At 40.3% G+C, this 20,650-nt stretch overlaps 1 protein-coding gene across 7 annotated transcripts in view; it reads right to left on the bottom strand.

Annotated features, from left to right (window-relative positions):
• Positions 1–4,619: 4,619 nt before the first annotated feature.
• The window catches only part of BCLAF3 (BCLAF1 and THRAP3 family member 3), a 61,930-nt gene continuing 45,899 nt past the window's right edge, over positions 4,620–20,650 (bottom strand). For 6 of the 7 annotated variants that reach the window (XM_045801279.2, XM_045801278.2, XM_045801275.2 and 3 more), the window contains one exon: positions 4,620–5,663. In XM_045801279.2, coding sequence (XP_045657235.1) covers positions 5,634–5,663 — 30 coding nt within the window. In that variant the 3' untranslated portion in view covers positions 4,620–5,633. Of the gene's footprint in view, positions 5,664–6,397; positions 6,426–20,650 lie in introns of all 7 variants that reach the window. The other variant, XM_087859896.1, reaches the window with a different exon arrangement.

Below are 20,650 nucleotides of genomic sequence, written 5' to 3'. Positions count from 1 at the left end.
CAGGGGTGCATTTAGGTATTCTGGAACCCAGAGGAAAGACAGCTAACCCAATGAGGCTTGATTGGAAAAGCTACCAAAGTGAGTCTTAAGAATCAGGTTTGAAGCAATTGACCAGGGAGATACAGGGAAAGGACATTTGGGACAATGGAAATTGAACAGAGCATATGTGCAGGTGTAAAGGCAGGTGACTGAGGTACATTTAAAGGGGGCCCAGGGCGCCTGGGTGGCTCAGTCAGTTGAGCAACTGACTCTTGATTTCGGCTCAGGTCATGATCTCAGCATCATGGGATTGAGCCCTGCCTTAGGCTACACGCTCAACGAGGAGTCTGCTTCTCTCCCTCTGCCCCCCCACCTCGCCTCCCCTCACTCGCACGCACATTCTATCTAATAAATACATAAATCTTTAAAAAAATGAAAATAAAGGGGGCTTAAAGCTCTGCTGGGTGCCTGGCTGGCTCAGTAGGCACAGCATGCAATCCTTAATCTCAGGGTCGTGAGTCTGACCAGCACTGTGTACCCTGTAATCCCTTGCAGAAATTGTCATCAGCAAGAACTTCATAACATTCAAGTCAATTTCTTCTTTACTAAATATTATTTTAAACATCATTAGAAGGGATTAGAATTTGAGGTAAGAATTTACTTCAGAAAATTATCTGTAAAACAACCTAGTTTTTAATATCTTTAATGACATGTACAGCAAAAACAAAAGCCCTCTAAACTTTAATATGATACTCCAGGATTTCATAACACATTTGCAGCTTTCTGGGAATGGGATTCTATTTCCTGACCTCCAAAATATGTAAACGTGAATGTCATATAAACTACAAACATGTTTTAAACATGTATGTGACTACCTGCAAAGACTGCATATACATATATAAAATATTATCTCAACTACCAAAAAAAAGCTCAGAAAAGACTAATGAAAAAGTATCAAAATGTTAGTTCACACTAAGTATATATAAAGCAGTGTGATTATGAGTGCATTTTTCTTCTTTTTACATACTATTCTATGTACTTTTTAAAAAAATTAATCTCTACGCCCAACATGGGGCTCAAACTCACAACCCCGAGATCAAGAGTCACATGCTCTACTGACTGAGCCAGCCAGCCGTCTCTATTCTATGTACTTTTTATTGTCAGAGGAAAAGTCTTTTTTAAAAAGAACAGTAGTAAATTGATCTAAATTACGTGTAATTATGTTAAATATTTTAAGTCAAGAATTCTTTTTTCTTCTCTTTTTTTAAAGATCTTATTTACTTGAGAGAGAGAGAGAGAGAGAGTGCACGAGCAGTGGGGAGAGGCAGAGGGAGAGGGAGAAGCAGGATCCCCGAGAAGCAGGGAGCCCGACGAGGGGCTCTCGATCCCAGGGTCCCAGGTTCATGACTTGAGCCGAAGGCAGATGTTTAGCTGACTGAGCCACCTAGGGGCTCCTAAGTCAAGAATTCTTATTAAAAAGTCAACACAACATATACTTAAATAAGCTTACCCATATGTTATGATGTGGGAGGAGGAATGGCAGAGAGTAAAACCCCTCCAGACTAAGATGAAGTAGGCAGCCCTTGGCGGCAAAACTTGTATACATGGATTTCAGTAACAGATATACAATGGATAGGATGAAATATCCTTACCACTTAAAAAAGAAAGAGGAATGACTTTATTTTATAAAAATGATAACAACGTTCGTTGTATTCAACCAATACAGAAAAGCACAAAGACCCACCACTTAAAAAATTGCCAGTGTTAACAGTGGGTGGGCTTGTATCCAGACCTCTCTATTCATAGGTACAGACAGGATTCATGGTGGGAATTGCTATACTTTTTATTTTAAAAGGTTTTAGTTAATTGTATTTGAATGCTATAGAAAAAAACTTAAAAATGAAACTGAAGGGGCTGCTGGACTTGAGATAAATGTTTCTTTGCCATAAGGGCTACTGGTTCCCAAAAGAGTTATGTAAGCCAGAGTCTCAAACTTGAGCACGTAGCAGAATCCCTTGGAGGGCAGACAGACTGCTGGGCCCAAGCCCATTTCTGATTCAGTAGGTCTGGGGTGGGGCCAAGAATTTTCATTTCTAACAATTTTACAGGTGATGCCAATATCACTGACTGGGGACCACACTTTGAGAACCAGTGCATTTAAGCTCAAGAAAAAGACTGTGAAAAACTTAAGGTTGGTCAGTAGGGTTTTTTCTATATAATACAATCCTAGACATTATAACTTGACATGACACCTGGCTGTTCAAGATGAGGCAGTTAGTTTTTATCTTCATCCCACTCCCCCCACCAAGTCCTAGTTGATCAATGTATGCTAATTTTTCTTTGTGAAGATTCTTAACATTTACGTTCTATTCCACAAATGTAATCCCTCAGTTTTAAAATCTTAGTTTTTATTTCAACGGACTCAGAGTTCATACCATTCCTTTTGCTGGAACTCTGTTGGGGAACCTGGTATCCCCTCTCTTCTGGGTTCCCATTAAGTGTCTAGAACCAGGGCTCACTGGACACAAAGGTGTATCTTATCCTGCAGGCTTTGGCTTCCCCAGGCTGCTCTATGACCCTGGAAGTGCCTTGTCCTGGTGAATCTTTCCCCTTTTGCAGAGGTCCTAAGACAGCAGCAAAGACTTTATCTTCCCAAGGGTTTTCCTTGACTCTACCCCACATGGCCTGGTCACCTCATTGGTCCCTTTGTCCATACTGGGGCCCCTCGTCACCAAGATGTCCTCAACTTTGTTTCTTTACTCTGCGCTACTTAGGAGGCCGGGGAGGGGTGAAGTCACACCATACCTTGTTGCATTAGCATCTTCCACCCTCTTCCTTGTACGGTTGCTGCTGGTTACTCTGGGACTGCAGATTACTGAGTTTGCTAGATAATGGAGAAGGTGAATTTCTGATCCAGCTTTATTTTTCCTGCTTCCACCTGGAAGTACCTCCATCCTTTTAAAAAACAAACTTCACAAATGTAGGATTTGTTGGGTAAAATGTGATCCATATTACACATCTACATATTTTATTATAATGTAAATATAATAGTTTTTCCAATTGAAAAAAAAAAGAAAATGTGACCTCTAAAATATATATGTAGTAGTTTTATCTGTGATAAGATTATGGGTGTCTTCTTTAAACTGAAATTTATGTTGAGATAAATGGAAATATACACACACCTATTAGAAATAATACAGAGAGATCCCATGTACACTTCAGCCAGTTTCTCCCAAACCATCACATTATAAAACCAGCAAAACCATCAACAGAATAGTGCCTTTTGAGGTTTGTGAAACCAGTAAGAAAGAAAATGTGACCAGGAGATATGCAACCAGGCATGCCAACTTTTTCTCCTCAACTTACGTATATATATGTCCAGTAGAGTACTTAACACTCAATATTGGATTTTTTGTTTTTGTAAATCTCTTCCCCAGCAGTTTATGAGGTTCCTCAGAGGAGGGACGCTGTCATATTGTTCTCTTTGTCTCCCCAGTGCTGGGGAAGAGCCTACTATACAAGGGAGGAAGAGGAGAAGGCAATGGTATGTGACTTATCAAAACTTCCATAGTCTTATGCATTAGAGAATTTGAATTCTCAGTCAATAAAAAATGCTATGGATAAGATAACCTTCTGTTCAGCCTCCACATGCAAATTAGTTATTTAGTTCTTAATAAACATACTCTACTTGCTACTCATCCATTAAGCTAGTATTTAATGATTTCTTACTGTGTGTCAAGTAGGATGTTGGGAGTTGGGGATACTATGGTGAACAAGACAGACATGGTCCCTGTCCTTATTTTATACTCTTAATTATAAAGCAAGCCTTTCTTTTTAGGCTTTAAATCTAATGCACTCAATATTTTCTGAATACACCCATGTTACCAACAGGTATTTTGTAAATAACATGCATTGCATATTGAGACAATGTCAGAAGCATATTCCTATATGCCTAAATAGGAAGTCAGTTGTGGAATGATTAATATCGAGTCAACTGTCTTAGCCTTATGTGCTATGCTATGATAAATACAGTCAGAGAATTAATGCTGTATACCAAGTTACATTTCCATGTTCAATGTCCGGTTTCCTTATCAGACTGTTCGGACCATAAAGGCAGGCTGCATGTGTCTTGTTCTCTTTTTCACTGCTGTAATTTTAGCACAGAATCTGTGCAATAAATATGTGTTAACCAAATAAATATTCAAGGCTCATAAGTGTCCCCCAGAATATGAGAATAAATTAATTCTTTTGAAATTTAAGGCAGATGTTATGAGTAGCTCACACAATATAAAGTTGTCATACTACTGCACACATGTATTTCTTTCTTGCTGTAAGTGGAATGTTAAATATGCTTGGAAAACCTGACTTACAGAGATGGTACACAGCATTAAGACAGGCTGTCTACCTAAATTTATTAGCCAGTTTTAATCCAAGTACTCTTGCCCTCACTTACTACTGACCCAATAAGGAATGGCTGCCCTATCTTACAAAGATAGGTAAAAAAAATTAAATATTTGTAGTGAGATTTTTCATAATCCAGTCATGAGAAATCAAGTTCTTACCAGATTTTGATTTTAAAAGTTCTGACTTTGTATGAAATTAAAATAATGTTCTCACAAACTGGCAAGTAACTTCAAGCAGAAGGAGCAACAGTATTTTATTTTATTACAAATAAACTTTCACAAAAGTTTAATTGGGAATGTATATGTACTATTAAGCAGAACAAAGAAAACAAAAAGAAATAAGGTACTAGGACCTAAAATATCATTTAAAACCCCATCAATTTTATCTTACGCTAGTAGGTACTCAACACAACTGAACTGAAAATAAACACTTTATAATATGTGCTTGCAAAATGTATAATGCTGTAGTAGTAAAGTACAATTTCCAAATACGAGATTTTGTCTGTCAGATTTTTAAAAAGCCTTTAAAAATATGATATGCACAAGCTTGCCCTGAGGGAAAGTAAGATGGAATATAAATTACAAAATCTTTACATATTTTCCACAATAGCATTTTGAAATTGGAAAGAGCAAATAGTGGTGGAAAAAACTGAATGAACCAATTACTAAAAATTCAGTGCACTCATAACTACCTGATGGAAATTGTGAAGCACCTTTTCTTGTGCCTTTGTTTATCATAATATGAAATGTATAAATTATATAGGCCTTGATCTTCAGAAACTTAAGAAAATTTCAAGTTATAAGCCAAACTGTCATCAGAAAGAAAGAAAAATCTGGTATAAAATTTGCTACCATAAGGCCACTGTTTCAAGTTCTTTCATGTACAGACACTATACAATTCAGATACTTTTGTTTTTATTACATAAGCAAAACTTTCAACATATAAACGTCTGGATATAACTCAGTTAAGTTCTATATGAAACCATGCTCGGAGAAAAATGCATCAACAAATAATGCCCTTTTGAGACTTTTTGCAAAAGAAACTGTAGTTAATACAACTTTTAAATTGAATACTGTAATTTAAAAGCAATTAAGTGTAAAAAAGTTGCAGCATTCCACTACAGAAAAATAAAGTTATTTTATCAAGAAAGTTACAGTATTAGTGCTTTAGTGCCAATTCTAACTCCTGACAAAAAGAGATGCTCCCAAATATCATCCTGTAGTGTCGTTTCCATATGTAATAATTCCAGATTAGATTGCTGGGGCAACGTTTGCATATTCCTATTGAGAGAAAACAAAAGAAATACAGACTTCAAAAGAAGAGTCAGTTATAACATCTGAGTTAGAGTTTTTTCCCATTGCAATTTTCAAGATATTTTAATTTATGTAGTACCACTTGCAGCCAAGACCCCCACAAAGGTATGTGGAACCCCAAAGACGTAAAGTAACAACAGAACACATCAAAGCAGATATCAAATGGTTAAGTCAGTAGGACAAAGAAAATATATGACACTCAGCACGCTGGTATTAGTAAATTGATGAAAAGGCATTCTGCTATTTGGGTGAGTTTCATTGGGGATTTAAAAAAAAAATCAGGACTCTTAAAAGTTAGCCCCTCAAGCACGGAGCCTGGTGTGACACACACACAATCTCAAACTGGTATTTGATCTTTGTCATCATATGGTATCTTTAATTTTAAAATGACATGGACTCTTCTAGCTTGGCTGACAGAGAAAGCTACTGGGGAGTGGGGGAAGCATTCTTGCTTTTGGATGGTTACCTACAACATAAAAAAGATGTAAGGCTTCCGTAAACACAGGAAAAGAATTCACAACAATAAAACTGTGATTGAAGAGGGTAATGAAACATGGATTCTATACTGTGATGCTATGCAAAATATTAAATTATCAACCACAAACTGGACAGAATACCATGCAACCAATAAAAGAGCAAAAATGGTAAATGGCATGTTTTTCTGGGACATTAAAAATATTTATTAATACATATATCCTTACCTTTTACTAGGATCTTACATTATTAAAACTGAAAGAAATTTAAAAGTTGATTTATTTTTTGGCATTTACATTAGTATGGAAACATTTAATTCCAAACAAAAGCAGTGCTGATAGAAAATTCTTATTCTTCTTTCAATTTTGGTTAATTAGTGAAATGTTCAAAATACATGTGTGTGTGTGTGTGTGTGTATAGTCAACATCATTCCTCTAAATAGAAGTAGACTTCATTGTGTCCCATTCCTTTGTTATATAATATAAAAAACCATATACATTGACCTTCAAATAAAATATCTGTTGCCTACTAACAGCTTTAAAAGGAAACTCTGACTATAATAATTCATAAAAATTTTTCAACTAAAATACCTTGTTTTCACAAATGTACAATTATTCTGAATCACATTCACCCTTGACATAGCTTCTTCCACACCATCTCTCAGCTTGATCCCTCCATTCTTCCAATTATTTGAAAACCTATTTTAAACAGAATGTGAACTAGATATACGAGCACCAGGATGGTCTATGTTTTCTTAAGCTGACATTTAGTATCACTGCAAATGCTCCCTTGTGGGTCTTCCTGCATCTCATCTCTTCCCCAGAATCTGCGTACCCACTGCGCACCACACAATCATTCTCAACAGCACTTTCTCCTCAGTCTAGAAAGATGTTCTACTACTATATCACGTCCTCGATATTCTACCTGGCTTTTGAGGCCTTCTATAAACTGCACACTCCTATCTTTACCCAACTCTCTACGTTCTACCACCAAATACAGATCTTCAGCTGTAGTCCTTTCTATGCCCTGCTCTTCTCTATGACTCAGTTTACCTCCTCTGTAAGAGGAGAGTAAAAATCAAAGTACTTAGCATACTTTCCCTGGCCATTCCTAACATAGTGATTTTTCCGTCTCTTTAGACATTTGCCATCTGTGAAATTAAGCTCTTCAAAACTATGGTTGTACAGGTGAGTTAATATAGCACACCTGACTGCTATCCTTTGAAAGCCTTGCTTCCAAGGTTGGCCCCTGGTTAACAGCCAGGGACTTAGATTTTGGGAGGATCCCCACCATTGATGAGTATCTAAACTGTGCAAACACTGTGGTCTATGCTGAACACCTGCTTTCCTTCAGGGTCTGGAATTCGGGTATGTAACTGGCAGGGGGTGCCTACGTGACCAGCCCTCAATAAAACCCTGGCCACCGAGTCTCTAACGAGCTTTCCTGGTTGGCAACATTTCACATGTGTTATCACAGCTCGTTGCTGGGGGAATTAAACACATCCTGTGTGACTCCACTGGGAGAGGACTCTTGGAAACTTGCACCTGGTGTCCTCTGGACTTTGCCCATGTGCCAATTCCCTCTGCAGGTGTGCTGTGCAGCTTCCACTCTAACACGTCACAGCTGTGAGTGCCACCATATGCTCAGTGTCCCGAGTGCTCCTAGCAAATCACCAGAACTGGGGCTGGTCTTGGGGACCCCAACACAATGGCTACTATTCACTAACATTTTAGAGCTATAAATGAATGTGTGAGAGCGGATGTATGTATATATGATTAGGCTTGATTCTATTCAACAGGCATTTTCTGAAGACGGACTATATGAAAGGCAAAAAGGGGAAGATATGAAGACTAATGAGATACCCTCTAACCTCAAGGAGCTGATGATCTATTTGGAGAAACAGGAAGGTAAACAGCAACAGTTAGAAACCAAATGAAACAAGAGCTAAAGAAGGGGCTTTGGTAAGGCTTTATAGTGGGTCTTAAAAGGAAAGCAGGGTTTAATAAGAAAATGATGAGGATCAAGAGGCTATTTCTAGGCAAGAGAACAGCAGGAGCAAAGATACAGGTACATGAAAATTTCTGTTATGCTCCAAAAAGCAGAGGGTCCATGAAGAACTGTGCTTACAAAGGCAGCTTATTAGGACTGGAGCTGGTGAAAAAGTCCAGTCTCTTCACTTGTAGGCAACAGAATCCTTGGAAGGGGTTTGCATAAGAGTGACATGAGTCAATCTGTGTTTTGGGACAATAACTGTGCTAGTAGTGAATGGACAGAATAAGCAAATCACAGCAGGCAAGGAAACAAGTGAGAGGCTCCAAAGATTCCAAAGACAGATCAGGAATACATAAAAATGTAGCCTACGCTAAAGGTGGCATTTTCAATCAGTGGGGAAAGGACAAATTATTCAGTAAATACTGTTAAAAAACTGATGATCCATTGGGGAAAAAATTAGATTCTAACCTCACATTGTATCATAAAAATGAATTCTAAAAGGAATAAATATGTATACGTTTAAAAAATTAACCATAGAACCACTTAAAGAAAACATTGTAAGGAATTTTTATAAGGATAAGTATGATATGAAATTTAGAAGCCATACAGGACCAACTCAAATAGACTCATGAACATTCACAAGTTTTATAATGTAAAAGCCACCACAAACAACTGGCAAACATAAAATAAATACCAGCAAAATGTATGATAGGTTAATACTCTCAGTAAATCAAGAGCTCTTACAAATAAATAAGAAAAAGTACTATCCCTCAACAGAAATACTGGCAAAGCACAGAAATAAGAAAATTAAGAGAAGGCATGCAATTGGCCAATAGACACATAAAAATATGCTCACATCATTAATAACCAAAGAAAGGTAAATGAAAACTATTTTCTGCTATTAGGTTGACAATGGATAATAAAGACTGATAACATGGAGTACTGGCTATGGTGCAGTAAACAGGCTCTTTCATGTACTTCTGATCAGAGTATAAATGAGTAAAAGGCAGACTATGGCAAGGTACCAAAATGTCAGTGTGCCCAGTGGTGTTACCAAAAATGAAGAAAACCTGTAAGCTATCCCGAAGTCATCAGCAGAGGCTTGGTTAAGTAAGTCAGCAATTATCAAACGGGTATGCCTACCATTAGGGACATATGAAGACTTTCCAAGGAGCATGTGGGGACAGATCGTTTGGAAAGAAGTAATATCTAGATCTTCAAATTCCCAGCGTTCACTTTCCAAAATTAACCTGTCTGCACAACTGGTTAGGGCTGGTCCCTCACCTCCCATTTTATATGAGAAAGATACACCTTCTCATCCTGAATTTCACTACTTTGCATTACCCGGGGATTCCCCAAAACAGGGCAATTGGAAATATTGGCAATGGTGTCAAGAAAATGAACCTGCTCTAGCAGCTAGTAATAAGTAGCAAACTTCTGCAAGCCACATGGCTTCTGATTCTTTGCTTTTGTTTAATAAAATTGAAGGACGACAAAATCAAGCTGTCAGTAAAAGAACATTCAAAATAGTTTTTGATGACAGATCACTAAGGGTTTTTTTGGCCTATAATTCAGAGTGAGTCCAAAGAACCAAGTGGCATTGCTACAATAAAAGTCCTTTCATTCTCATCTATATAATCATATAGACAAGGTTTCTCAGGACTTACATCTATAAAAAGAAAAAATAGAATGGATACTTAGAACACTATTCTACTAGCAATAAATAACATTTATATGTGAATACATGAACTAATTTAAAAGAGAAATGCAATTCCAATATAACTTTTGTCTAATCAATACTTATCAAAACCTGTAATATATTTATGCCACTTTGATCAACTATAATGTTAACTGAATGCAGAGGAAATATTTAACACCTAAAAGTCACAGAAATCTATTAACATTATATGTCAACTTTGATTTGGTGATCAATGAAAGACTTCCCAAGATAAAAGTCTATGGGGGAAACAGAAAGAAATCCAAATTCAAGGCAAAAAAGGGAACGATACAAAACTTCTTACGTTAAAAGAGGTTGTCTGCATATTTTAGAAAATGAATGATGTTAAATCATCAAATTTCTGTGGTGTGAGGTTCCACTGAAGAGCTTCCAAAGAATGATGTAAGTTTTAGTTAACACTCTCATTATTTATATGCCAGAAATTATATATATCCCTTAAAACAATTTAAACTTACGACAAAAAAACTACTAGATACTGACCTAAAAGTGTGCAAGGAGGTAAATAATTTTTCAAAATTTCAGGGTATGTGAGCACAGAATGGAATAATATGCAGCCATTAAAATGAATGAGATGAGTGAAGTAATGAGTGATAGAGGACTTGCACTGGCTGAAGTTGGACGGAGAACTAGGAGGATTAGTAGGAGAAGTTTCTAGATTGGCTGGCTGGCTGCAAGGAGAAATCAGCGGTCTGGGGAGGAGAGCGAGTTTGATTTTATTTTTAACAGTGTTACTGAGATCTAATTCACACACCATACAGCTCAGCCATTTAAAGCATACAATTCAATAGTTTTTTAGTATATTCACAGAGGTGTGCAACCATCAGTCACTACAATTGGTTTTAGAGTATTTTCTCAGCCACAAAGGATCCCTATACCTGTTAGCAGGCACACACACGCCCCTATTTTCCCCTAACTCCCCAGTCTCTGGCTGCCGTTAATCTACTTCCTGTCTCTATGGCTTCATTTATTCTGAGTATCTCATATAGATGGAATCATACAATATGGGGTCTTTGTGACTGACTTCTGTCACTTAGCATCATGTTTTTAAGGGTCACCCATGCTATAGTTTGTATCGGTGAAAGTCTGATTTTGAGCAAGCTGAATTTGAGGTGCCTTCAGGACAGCCATGTGAGGGTATCTTGGAGGCAGCTAGAAACCCGGAGCTCTGGAGAATGGTCAGGGCTGAAGACATCACCACAGGAAATGGCTAGGACCTCGGGAAGAGGTGAAGGCAATCAAAGCAAGTAGAAGGAATAAATAAAGAGAAGAAAGAATATAATGCTAGAGAATGCTTGTATTTTTTAAAGGATGCACTGAAGAAGAGAAACCACCCAATAAGACAAAGAAGTCAGAGAGGTAGAGAGTAAAACTGGAGGCTCCAGAGGTCAGAAACGTCTGAAGGTGATGATGCCACCCTGGCACACTTCAGCTCCAGGGACAGAGCAGGTGTGTCACAGATTCTTGTCAGTCACCTGATCTTGGTTCCCATTCTACGTACTCCACGACTTTCAAGGGTTTTTTCAAGCCCAAGTGCCACAGATTCCAGTCTTTAACTTCCTTCTTGCAGTGTCTTTATGCTCTCTCCTTTCTCCCCTTTGTATCCATGGGCAGAGCTCTGGTAGGGACCTTGCTGACAGGCACCCTGAGGACCGCTAGAGAATCTATGATGCTAAGGAACTCCAGGTCTCCCTGACTGAACACACAACTGCTAGTATTTTTTCAGAGGCAATGTTCTGAGAGGTGGCTTCACGAATTTTTACTGCGTTCTTTGTCCTACTCTGGTACATATTCAGACCCTCGAAAGAGTTTCTGAAAACTTTGTGATGAGCAGAGGATATTTAAGGGGGTCACTTGTGAATGTGAATAAAAGACCAGCCTTATTCCAGGTGGTAACAGACATTCTTCCCATCCCCTCATCTTCTAGCCCAAGCACAGAATTCAAGAGAAAGGTGACACAGTAAAAGGGAATCTGGGTGCCAGAATGCAATTAATAATGACAAGTGCCAATCAATTAGGAGAAGAATTTCAGTTCTGTACTTCTTAATACTGCTTGGGAATCCTGCCCCTTTGTAAGCAGCTGGGGAGCCACAATTGCTCTTGTTAAGTAGGACAAGAAGACATATTAGGAGCACATCTAGGATCTCCCCCACCCCTCCCTGAGGCTGTTTGGTGTTGGAGAGAGGAAGCACATGTCTGATGGCACAGTAACCTGATCATAATACAGATGAGCGTCACCAGACTTTCAAACCATGAATGATCAGCCCCGGCATTTCAACACGGTCAGGGAGTGAGCAGTCCAGACAAGATCAGTCTAAACCTTCCTGGTGGACAATGAGGCACGTGTAGGTTCACATCTACTTTCAGGCTCAAGCAGCTCCAGGGCACCTAGATAAATTAATTGGTCATGAATCCTTACTTAATCTAGGTGGTGATCTAATAACAATAAAAAGAATGAACTCACTATTAGGGCAAAAAGCCAGACCAGTGCACAGATACAGGTCAGACTATAGCTTCTCTCCGGGACAGGACCTTCAAAGTTCCCTCCAATACGGAAGCTTGAGATGAAAAGTGATATAAATGGTACCTCATACTCTGTAACTCTATTTGAGCACAAGTGTCCCTAATCTAAGGGAACGGGGACGTACGCAAGACTGGAAAAACTGAAGACTACAAGACTTCATCTCTTTTCTTTAGGGCATAAAGGATGAGGTGAAATGATTAGGTCTAATTCACCAGTTTATACACATGGAATGGGGTTTCAGAGTAGCACAATACTACTGGGACAGCCCACAGGCCAGGAAAGCCTTAAGTACCTTACTTCAGACCTTGGCAGAAAACAGAGAACTGCAATGCCTCATTCCTTTCCGTAAAGGTTGGAGTGTGTGGAACTCAACAGTTAAGTAGGGTGCTAAAAGTAGGGTATGTACCTAATTTCATGCCATATGTGTAGAGCTGGGTCTTGTTCAAACACAAACCTATAAAAAGCCTATTTATGCCTTACTTATAGGCACTGACAGTAGCCAGAATGGAAAAGCCCATGTCAATGTAGCTACAATACAAAGACATAGAAGTAGCATCCAGAACGGTAGGACTAAGAAAAAGAGTAGTAGACACCGACTATTAAAAAGTGCAGTGTGTTGGGACTACTTCTAAAGCACTCAGACAGTAGCAAAAGGCAAAAGGAGGGCAGGCTATGAGCTGCACTGGACCTTAACTGTAACTGCTACATTTTGGATGATACAAAAGCCAAAGCCCTAACAACTGGAGACTCATAGCAGCTTGTGGCTCCCTCTAGGGCATATTTCTTTTATTTTTTTTTAAAGATTTTATTTATTAGAGAGAGAGAAAGAGAGCGAGCACGCGAGCAAGCGGAGGGACAGAGGGAGAAGGAGAGAGAGAGAAACCCAAGCAGACTCCGCACTGAGCACAGAGCCCAATGGAGGGCTCGATCTCAGGACGCTGAGATCATGACCTGAGCCAAAATCAAAATTGGACACTTAACCGACTGAGCCACCCAGGTGCCCTTCTGGGACACACTTCTTATGTCCTAAGATGAAGGCTTGATGTCTGGTTTCTATTTGCCGTTAAGTGAAGCTGGTGGTCAACGTGGTCTGGAAGGACTGGGTAGTCAGTAAGAAATGGGCACAGTGAGCAGCAGCTCTTTCTGCCCACGGGTCCTGTCCCCGTGCTTTAATAAACCACCAATTTTGCACCAAAGACTCCTCAAGAATTCTTTCTTGGTCGTCAGCTCCGGACCCCACCCCACTGAACCTTGCGAGTATTCCATGTCCTCATCAAGATAGTGGGAGTTCCTTTAAACTGGCTCCTGAGGAGTTAAGATGGCGGAGGAGTAGGGGACCCCTTTTTCAGCCGGTCCCCCGAGTCGAGCTGGATAGGTACCAGACCAGCCTAAACAACCACGGAGTCAGCCTGAGTCGCAGGAAGATGCATCTGGATCTCTACAAATGAACATCTCCAGCGCTGAGTATTGAGGTACGAAGCGGGGAGCCGTGAAACCGCGCACAGATATCGGAAGATAAACGGAAGGGGAAGGGAGCCGCCGTGTTCGGGCACTGGGAAGCGGTAGCCACCTGCACGGGGGAGCAGGCGGGCTCGCAGTCGGCACCCGCAAAACAGCAGACTGAGACCGGGAGCCGGGTGCGCGCACCACCAGGCATCTCGCGGAACCCCGGAATCCCGGTGCGCTCACTGGATCCAGACTGAGACCGGGAGCTCCGGGAGCGCGCGCGCGGGGCGGCTGGCGGCGTTAGAAACACAAAGGACAGAGACGCGCCGGCCCTGGAAGTGAGGGCTGGGACGCCGGGTGTGGGGCGCACATCCCGGGACGCTGCAGGGTTGAGCAGCACCAACAGAAACAGAGTTAAAGTGGCCAGAACATTAGTAGAGAACGGGCCGCAATCCCTCTGTTCTGTGACAGAGGCTGAAATTCGGCCGCTGCTGCTCTGACTCTCAGAAGAGGCACAGCAAACCGCCAGGGAAAGCCGCCAGAGAACAAAAGCCTGGAAACACCGGCTCAGGGAGTGCCCATCCCCATCCCCCCTCGCAGGGGACGCCGAGACTCTACCCAAACAGGGTTGCCTGAGTATCGGCGCGGCAGGCCCCTCCCCCAGAACACAGGAGGCAGGCTGAAAAATCAAGAAGCCCACAACCCGAGGCGCCGGGGTGGCGCAGTCATTGAGCGCCTGCCTTCGGCTTAGGGCGTGATCCCGGCGTTCCGGAAAGGAGTCCCTCATCAGGCTCCTCCGCTGGGAGCCTGCTTCTTCCTCTCTCACTCCCCTGCTTCTGTTCCCGTTCTTGCTGACTGTCTGTCTCCCTCTCTCAGATAAATAAATAAAATCTTTAAAGAAGAAGCCCACATCTCTAAGATCCCTATAAAACAAGGGGCACGGCCTGGGACCCAGTCAATAATTTGGGCTCTGGACAACCCCGCAACCTCTCCTCATCAGAATGACAAGAAGGAGAACCCCCCCCCAGCAAAGAAAAGACAATGAGTCTGTGGCCTCTGCCACAGAAATAATGGATATGGATGTAACCAAAGTATCAGAAATGGAATTCAGAGTAACGATGGTCAAAATGATGAGTAGAATTGAAAAAACTATTAACGAAAAGGTTACTGAGAATAGAGAATCCCTAAGGACAGAAAAACGAAAATAGAAGCTGGTCTTAAAAAAATCCACGCCCACGAATGTAGGTTACGGGAGATCACTGACTCAATGAAACGATCCAATGTCAGAATCATCGGCATCCCCGAGGGGGTGGAGAAAAACGGAGGTCTAGAAGAGATATTTGAACAAATTGTAGCCGAAAACTTCCCTAATCTAGCGAGGGAAACAAACATTCGTGTCCAAGAGGCAGAGAGGACCCCTCCCAAGTTCAACCACGACAAACCTACGCCACGTCACATCATAGTGCATTTCGCAAATATTAGATCCAAGGATACAGTATTGAAAGCGGCTGGGCAAAGACATTTCTCACGTACCAAGGCAAATGCATCAGAATTACGTCAGACCTGTCTACACAGACCTGGAATGAGAGAAAGGGTTGGGGGGGGCATTTTTATTTATTTTTTTAATTTTTTTTAAAAGATTTTATTTATTTATTTGACAGAGATAGAGACAGCCAGCGAGAGAGGGAACACAAGCAGGGGGAGTGGGAGAGGAAGAAGCAGGCTCATAGCAGAGGAGCCTGATGTGGGGCTCGATCCCACAACGCCGGGATCACACCCTGAGCCGAAGGCAGATGGTTAACCGCTGTGCCACCCAGGCGCCCCTGGGGGGGCATTTTTAAAGCTCTTTCAGAGAAAAACATGCAGCCAAGGATCCTTTATCCAGCAAGGCTGTCATTCAGAATTGATGGAGAAATAAAGACATTCCAGAATCGCCAGTCATTAACCAATTTTGTAACCACGAAACCAGCCCTACAGGAGATATTAAGGGGGGTTCTATAAAGGTAAAAAGGCCCCAAGAGTGATACAGAACAGAAAGTCACAACCGATACAAACAAAGACTTTACTGGCAACATGGCATCATTAAAATTCTATCTCTCAGTTCTTAGTGTCAATGTAAATGGATTAAACGCTCCCATAATGCCACAGGGTTGCAGATTGGATAAAAAGAAATGACCCATCCATTTGCTGTCTACAAGAGACTCATTTCGAACCCAAAGATGCATTCAGACTGAGAGTAAGGGGATGGAGTACCATCTTTCACGCAAATGGACCTCAAAAGAAAGCTGGGGTAGCAATTCTCATATCAGATAAATTGGATTTTAAACTACAGACTATAGTTAGAGACGCAGAAGGGCACTATATTATTCTTAAGGGAAGTATTCAACAAGTGGATATGACAATTATAAATATATATGCCCCCAACAGGGGAGCAGCAAGATACACAAGCCAACTCTTAACCAGAATAAAGAGACATATAAATAAAAATACATTAATAGTAGGGGACCTCAACACTCCACTCTCAGAAATAGACAGAACACCCTGGCAAAAAAAAAAAAAAAAAAAAAAGCATTTGACAAAATACAGCATCCTTTCCTGATTAAAACCCTTCAGAGTGTAGGAATAGAGGGTACATTTCTCAATCTCATAAAAGCCATCTATGAAAAGCCTACTGCAAATATCATTCTCAATGGGGAAAAGCTGGAAGCCTTTCCCTTAAGATCAGGAACACGACAAGGATGCCCACTCTCGCCACTATTATTCAACATAGTACTAGAAGTCCTTGCAACAGCAATCAGACGACAAAAAGGGATCAAAGGTATCCAAATCGGCAGAGAAGAAGTCAAAATGTCTCTCTTCGCAGATGACATGATACTCTATATGGAAAACCCAAAAGAATCCACGCCCAAACTATTAGAAGTTATAGAGCAATTCAGTAATGTGGCGGGATACAAAATCAATACTCAGAAATCAGTTGCATTTCTATACACGAATAACGAGACCGAAGAAAGAGAAATTAGGGAATCCATCCCATTTACAATAGCACCAAAATCCATACGTTACCTTGGAATTAACTTAACCAGAGACGTAAAGGACCTATATTCTAGAAACTATAAATCACTCTTGAAAGACACTGAGGAAGACATAAAAAGATGGAAACATATTCCATGCTCATGGATCGGAAGAATTAACATAGTTAAAATGTCCATGCTACCCAGAGCAATCTACACTTTCAATGCTATCCCGATCAAAATACCAAGGATATTTTTCAAAGAACTGGAACAAACAGTCCTTAAATTTGTATGGAAACAGAAAAGGCCCCGAATCTCCAAGGAACTGTTGAAAAGGAAAAACAAAGCTGGAGGCATCACAATGCCGGATTTCGAGCTGTACTACAAAGCTGTGATCACAAAGACAGCATGGTACTGGCACAAAAACAGACACATAGACCAATGGAACAGAATAGAGAACCCAGAAATGGACCCTCGGCTCTTTGGGCAACTAATATTTGATAAAGCAGGAAAAAACATCCGGTGGGAAAAGGACAGTCTCTTCAATAAATGGTGCTGGGAAAATTGGACAGCTACATGCAAAAGAATGAAACTTGACCACTATCTCACACCATACACAAAAATAAACTCCAAATGGATGAAAGACCTCGATGTGAGACAGGAATCCATCAAAATTCTAGAGGAGAACGTAGGCAGCAACCTCTATGACATCGGCCAAAGCAACCTTTTTCATGACACATCCCCAAAGGCAAGAGAAACAAAAGATAAAATGAACTTATGGGAATTCATCAAGATAAAAATCTTCTGCACAGCCAAGGAAACAGTCAAAAAAACTAAGAGGCAGCCCACGGAATGGGAGAATATATTTGCAAATGACACTACAGATAAAGGACTGGTATCCAAGATCTACAAAGAACTTCTCAAACTCAATACACGAGAAACAAATAAACAAACCAAAAAATGGGCAGAAGATTTGAACAGACACTTTTCCAATGAAGACATACAAATGGCTAACAGACACATGACAAAGTGTTCAAAATCATTAGCCATCAGGGAAATTCAAATCAAAACCACACTGAGATACCACCTTACGCCAGTTAGAATGGCAAAAATTGACAAGGCAAGAAACAACAATTGCTGGAGAGGATGTGGAGAAAGGGGATCCCTCCTACATTGTTGGTGGGAATGCAAGTTGGCATAGCCACTCTGGAAAACGGTGTGGAGGTCCCTTAAAAAGTTAAAAATTGAGCTACCCTATGATCCAGCCATTGCACTACTGGGTATTTACCCCAAAGATACAGACGTAGTGAAGAGAAGGGCCATATGCACCCCAATGTTCATAGCAGCATTGTCCACAATAGCTAAATTGTGGAAGGAGCCGAGATGCCCTTCAACAGATGACTGGATTAAGAAGTTGTGGTCCAGGGGCGCCTGGGTGGCACAGCGGTTAAGCCTCTGCCTTCGGCTCAGGGCGTGATCCCGGCGTTATGGGATCGAGCCCCACATCAGGCTCTTCCGCTACGAGCCTGCTTCTTCCTCTCCCACTCCCCCTGCTTGTGTTCCCTCTCTGGCTGGCTGTCTCTATCTCTGTCGAATAAATAAATAAAATCTTTAAAAAAAAAAAAAGAAGTTGTGGTCCATATATACAATGGAATAATCCTCAGCTATCAGAAAGAACGAATTCTCAACATTTGCTGCAACATGGACGGCACTGGAGGAGATAATGCTAAGTGAAATAAGTCAAGCAGAGAAAGACAACTATCATATGATTTCTCTCATCTATGGAATGTAAGAACTAGGAAGATCGGTAGGGGAAGAAAGGGATAAAGAAAGGGGGGGTAATCAGAAGGGCGAATGAAACATGAGAGACTATGGACTATGAGAAACAAACTGAGGGCCTCAGAGGGGAGGGGGGTGGGGGAATGGGATAGACCGGTGATGGGTAGTAAGGAGGGCACGTATTGCATGGTGCACTGGGTGTTATACGCAACTAATGAATCATCGAGCTTTACATTGGAAACCGGGGATGTACTGTATGGTGACTAACATAATATAATAAAAAATCATTAATTAAAAAAAATAAATAAAAAAAATAAACTGGCTCCTGTCTTTTTGACATGTGGCCATTTTATTATTATTATTATTATTATTATTATTATTAAAAAAAAGAAAAAAAAGAAATGGGCACAGTGAGGCTAAGAAAAGAATGACTAAATGGCACAAGTTCAATGAGCACATAGAAACTGCAGGCTGAGGCAGACAGTCGAGCACTCAGGAACCCCCAGTCATCCAAAAACCGGAGGTAAAAGTGGAGTCAAAGGAAGATAACACAGGGGCGCCTGGGTGGCTCAGTCGTTAAGCTGAGGGCGTGATCCCGGCGTTCTGGGATCGAGCCCCACATCAGGCTCCTCCGCTGGGAGCCTGCTTCTCCCTCTCCCACTCTCCCTGCTTGTGTTCCCTCTCTCGCTGGCTGTGTCTCTGTCAAATAAATAAATAAAATCTTAAAAAAAAAAGGAAGATAACACAGAGCAAACAGAAGAGAAACCCAAGTACCTGAAACTCAACCTTGCAACTGAAAATAAGGCTTGCCTCAGCCTTTCTCCTTGAGTGGACATCAATGACTTGCTTCCCTGTGAACAGCCAGGCTGCCAACTGTGATTGGGGACAAAGACCTAGAAGATCTGCTGCAGAGAAACTTGCTACCCAAGACAGGAAGAAAAGCAGCAACTTAATTCAACAGTAGGGAGGTGTACAAGAGGGGAAAATGTGCCCAATTACATTCACATTTTTAAAGAAGAGATGGCTTTCATAACATCAATAACATCAAGAATAACATACAAGGTGAAATTAGAAACTTCGCCTAAAGTATTCAGTTAAAATTGGGGGATGGGGGAGCGCGGTGAGAGAAATTATAGAAGATACAGTTAACTCTAAAACTTAAAAAATAAAACAGTTGTCAATTCCATTCTACTAGTCCATCTTTCGAAAAATAAGTTTTACTAAAATCACTAAGCAAGCTCAGTGTAAAGGAAACATTTATGGTTAGAAAATTTATAAAACCACAGTTGGACTATTTGATAGCAACACTGGATACACATATATTTCTCAGAGAAAATGTAGCCCCAAATTAACAAAAATGAGTCAGAAAATTGGCAAACATGCCTCACTTAACTGAAGTAATGCTATTGTTCTCATTTAAAATATATAGAATGTAATTTTATATCATATTTATGCTGCATTTTCAAATACCAACATGACATTTAAATAAAATCAATCCACAACTAAAAGAGAACAAAATTCAAATTATCAAGAAACTTTTTATTAACATTAAGAATTAGCACATGTGGCGATTGCTGCAAAGCGTTATGAATGTAATTACTACCACTGAATTGTATACTTAAAAATGGTTAAAATGGCAAATTTTATGTTATATGTATTTTATCACAATAAAAAACACATGAATGGGGGGAAAGAAAAATTAATGTATTTTGCAATTTATGTGCCCTTTTTATACAGTCAGTTCAATATTTTTTGGTACTTAGGTAATTCACATTGTATAAGGCTAAAATATACCAGTTAAAAGTCTTTACCTGAATTTCCATTTCAAAGATTAATCATACAACAGACATTCCAAAGTAAAAAGTTCAAACAGCTGACATATTCATAGTATTTGAGGCAAAACAGCAAAAAGCATTTCAACATTAAACAGTCTCACAACTCTATTACCATCACTCCTTGAACTTCTTCAACTATCATGCAATAAGAACATCTG

This window comes from Ursus americanus, chromosome X (assembly GCF_024610735.1).
Source record: "Ursus americanus isolate L20-20 chromosome X, mUrsAme1.1.p, whole genome shotgun sequence".
NCBI classification, from domain to species: domain Eukaryota; kingdom Metazoa; phylum Chordata; class Mammalia; order Carnivora; family Ursidae; genus Ursus; species Ursus americanus.
Note: the sequence above shows the minus strand (reverse complement) of the source record. Positions and strands in the feature narration are given on the sequence as shown.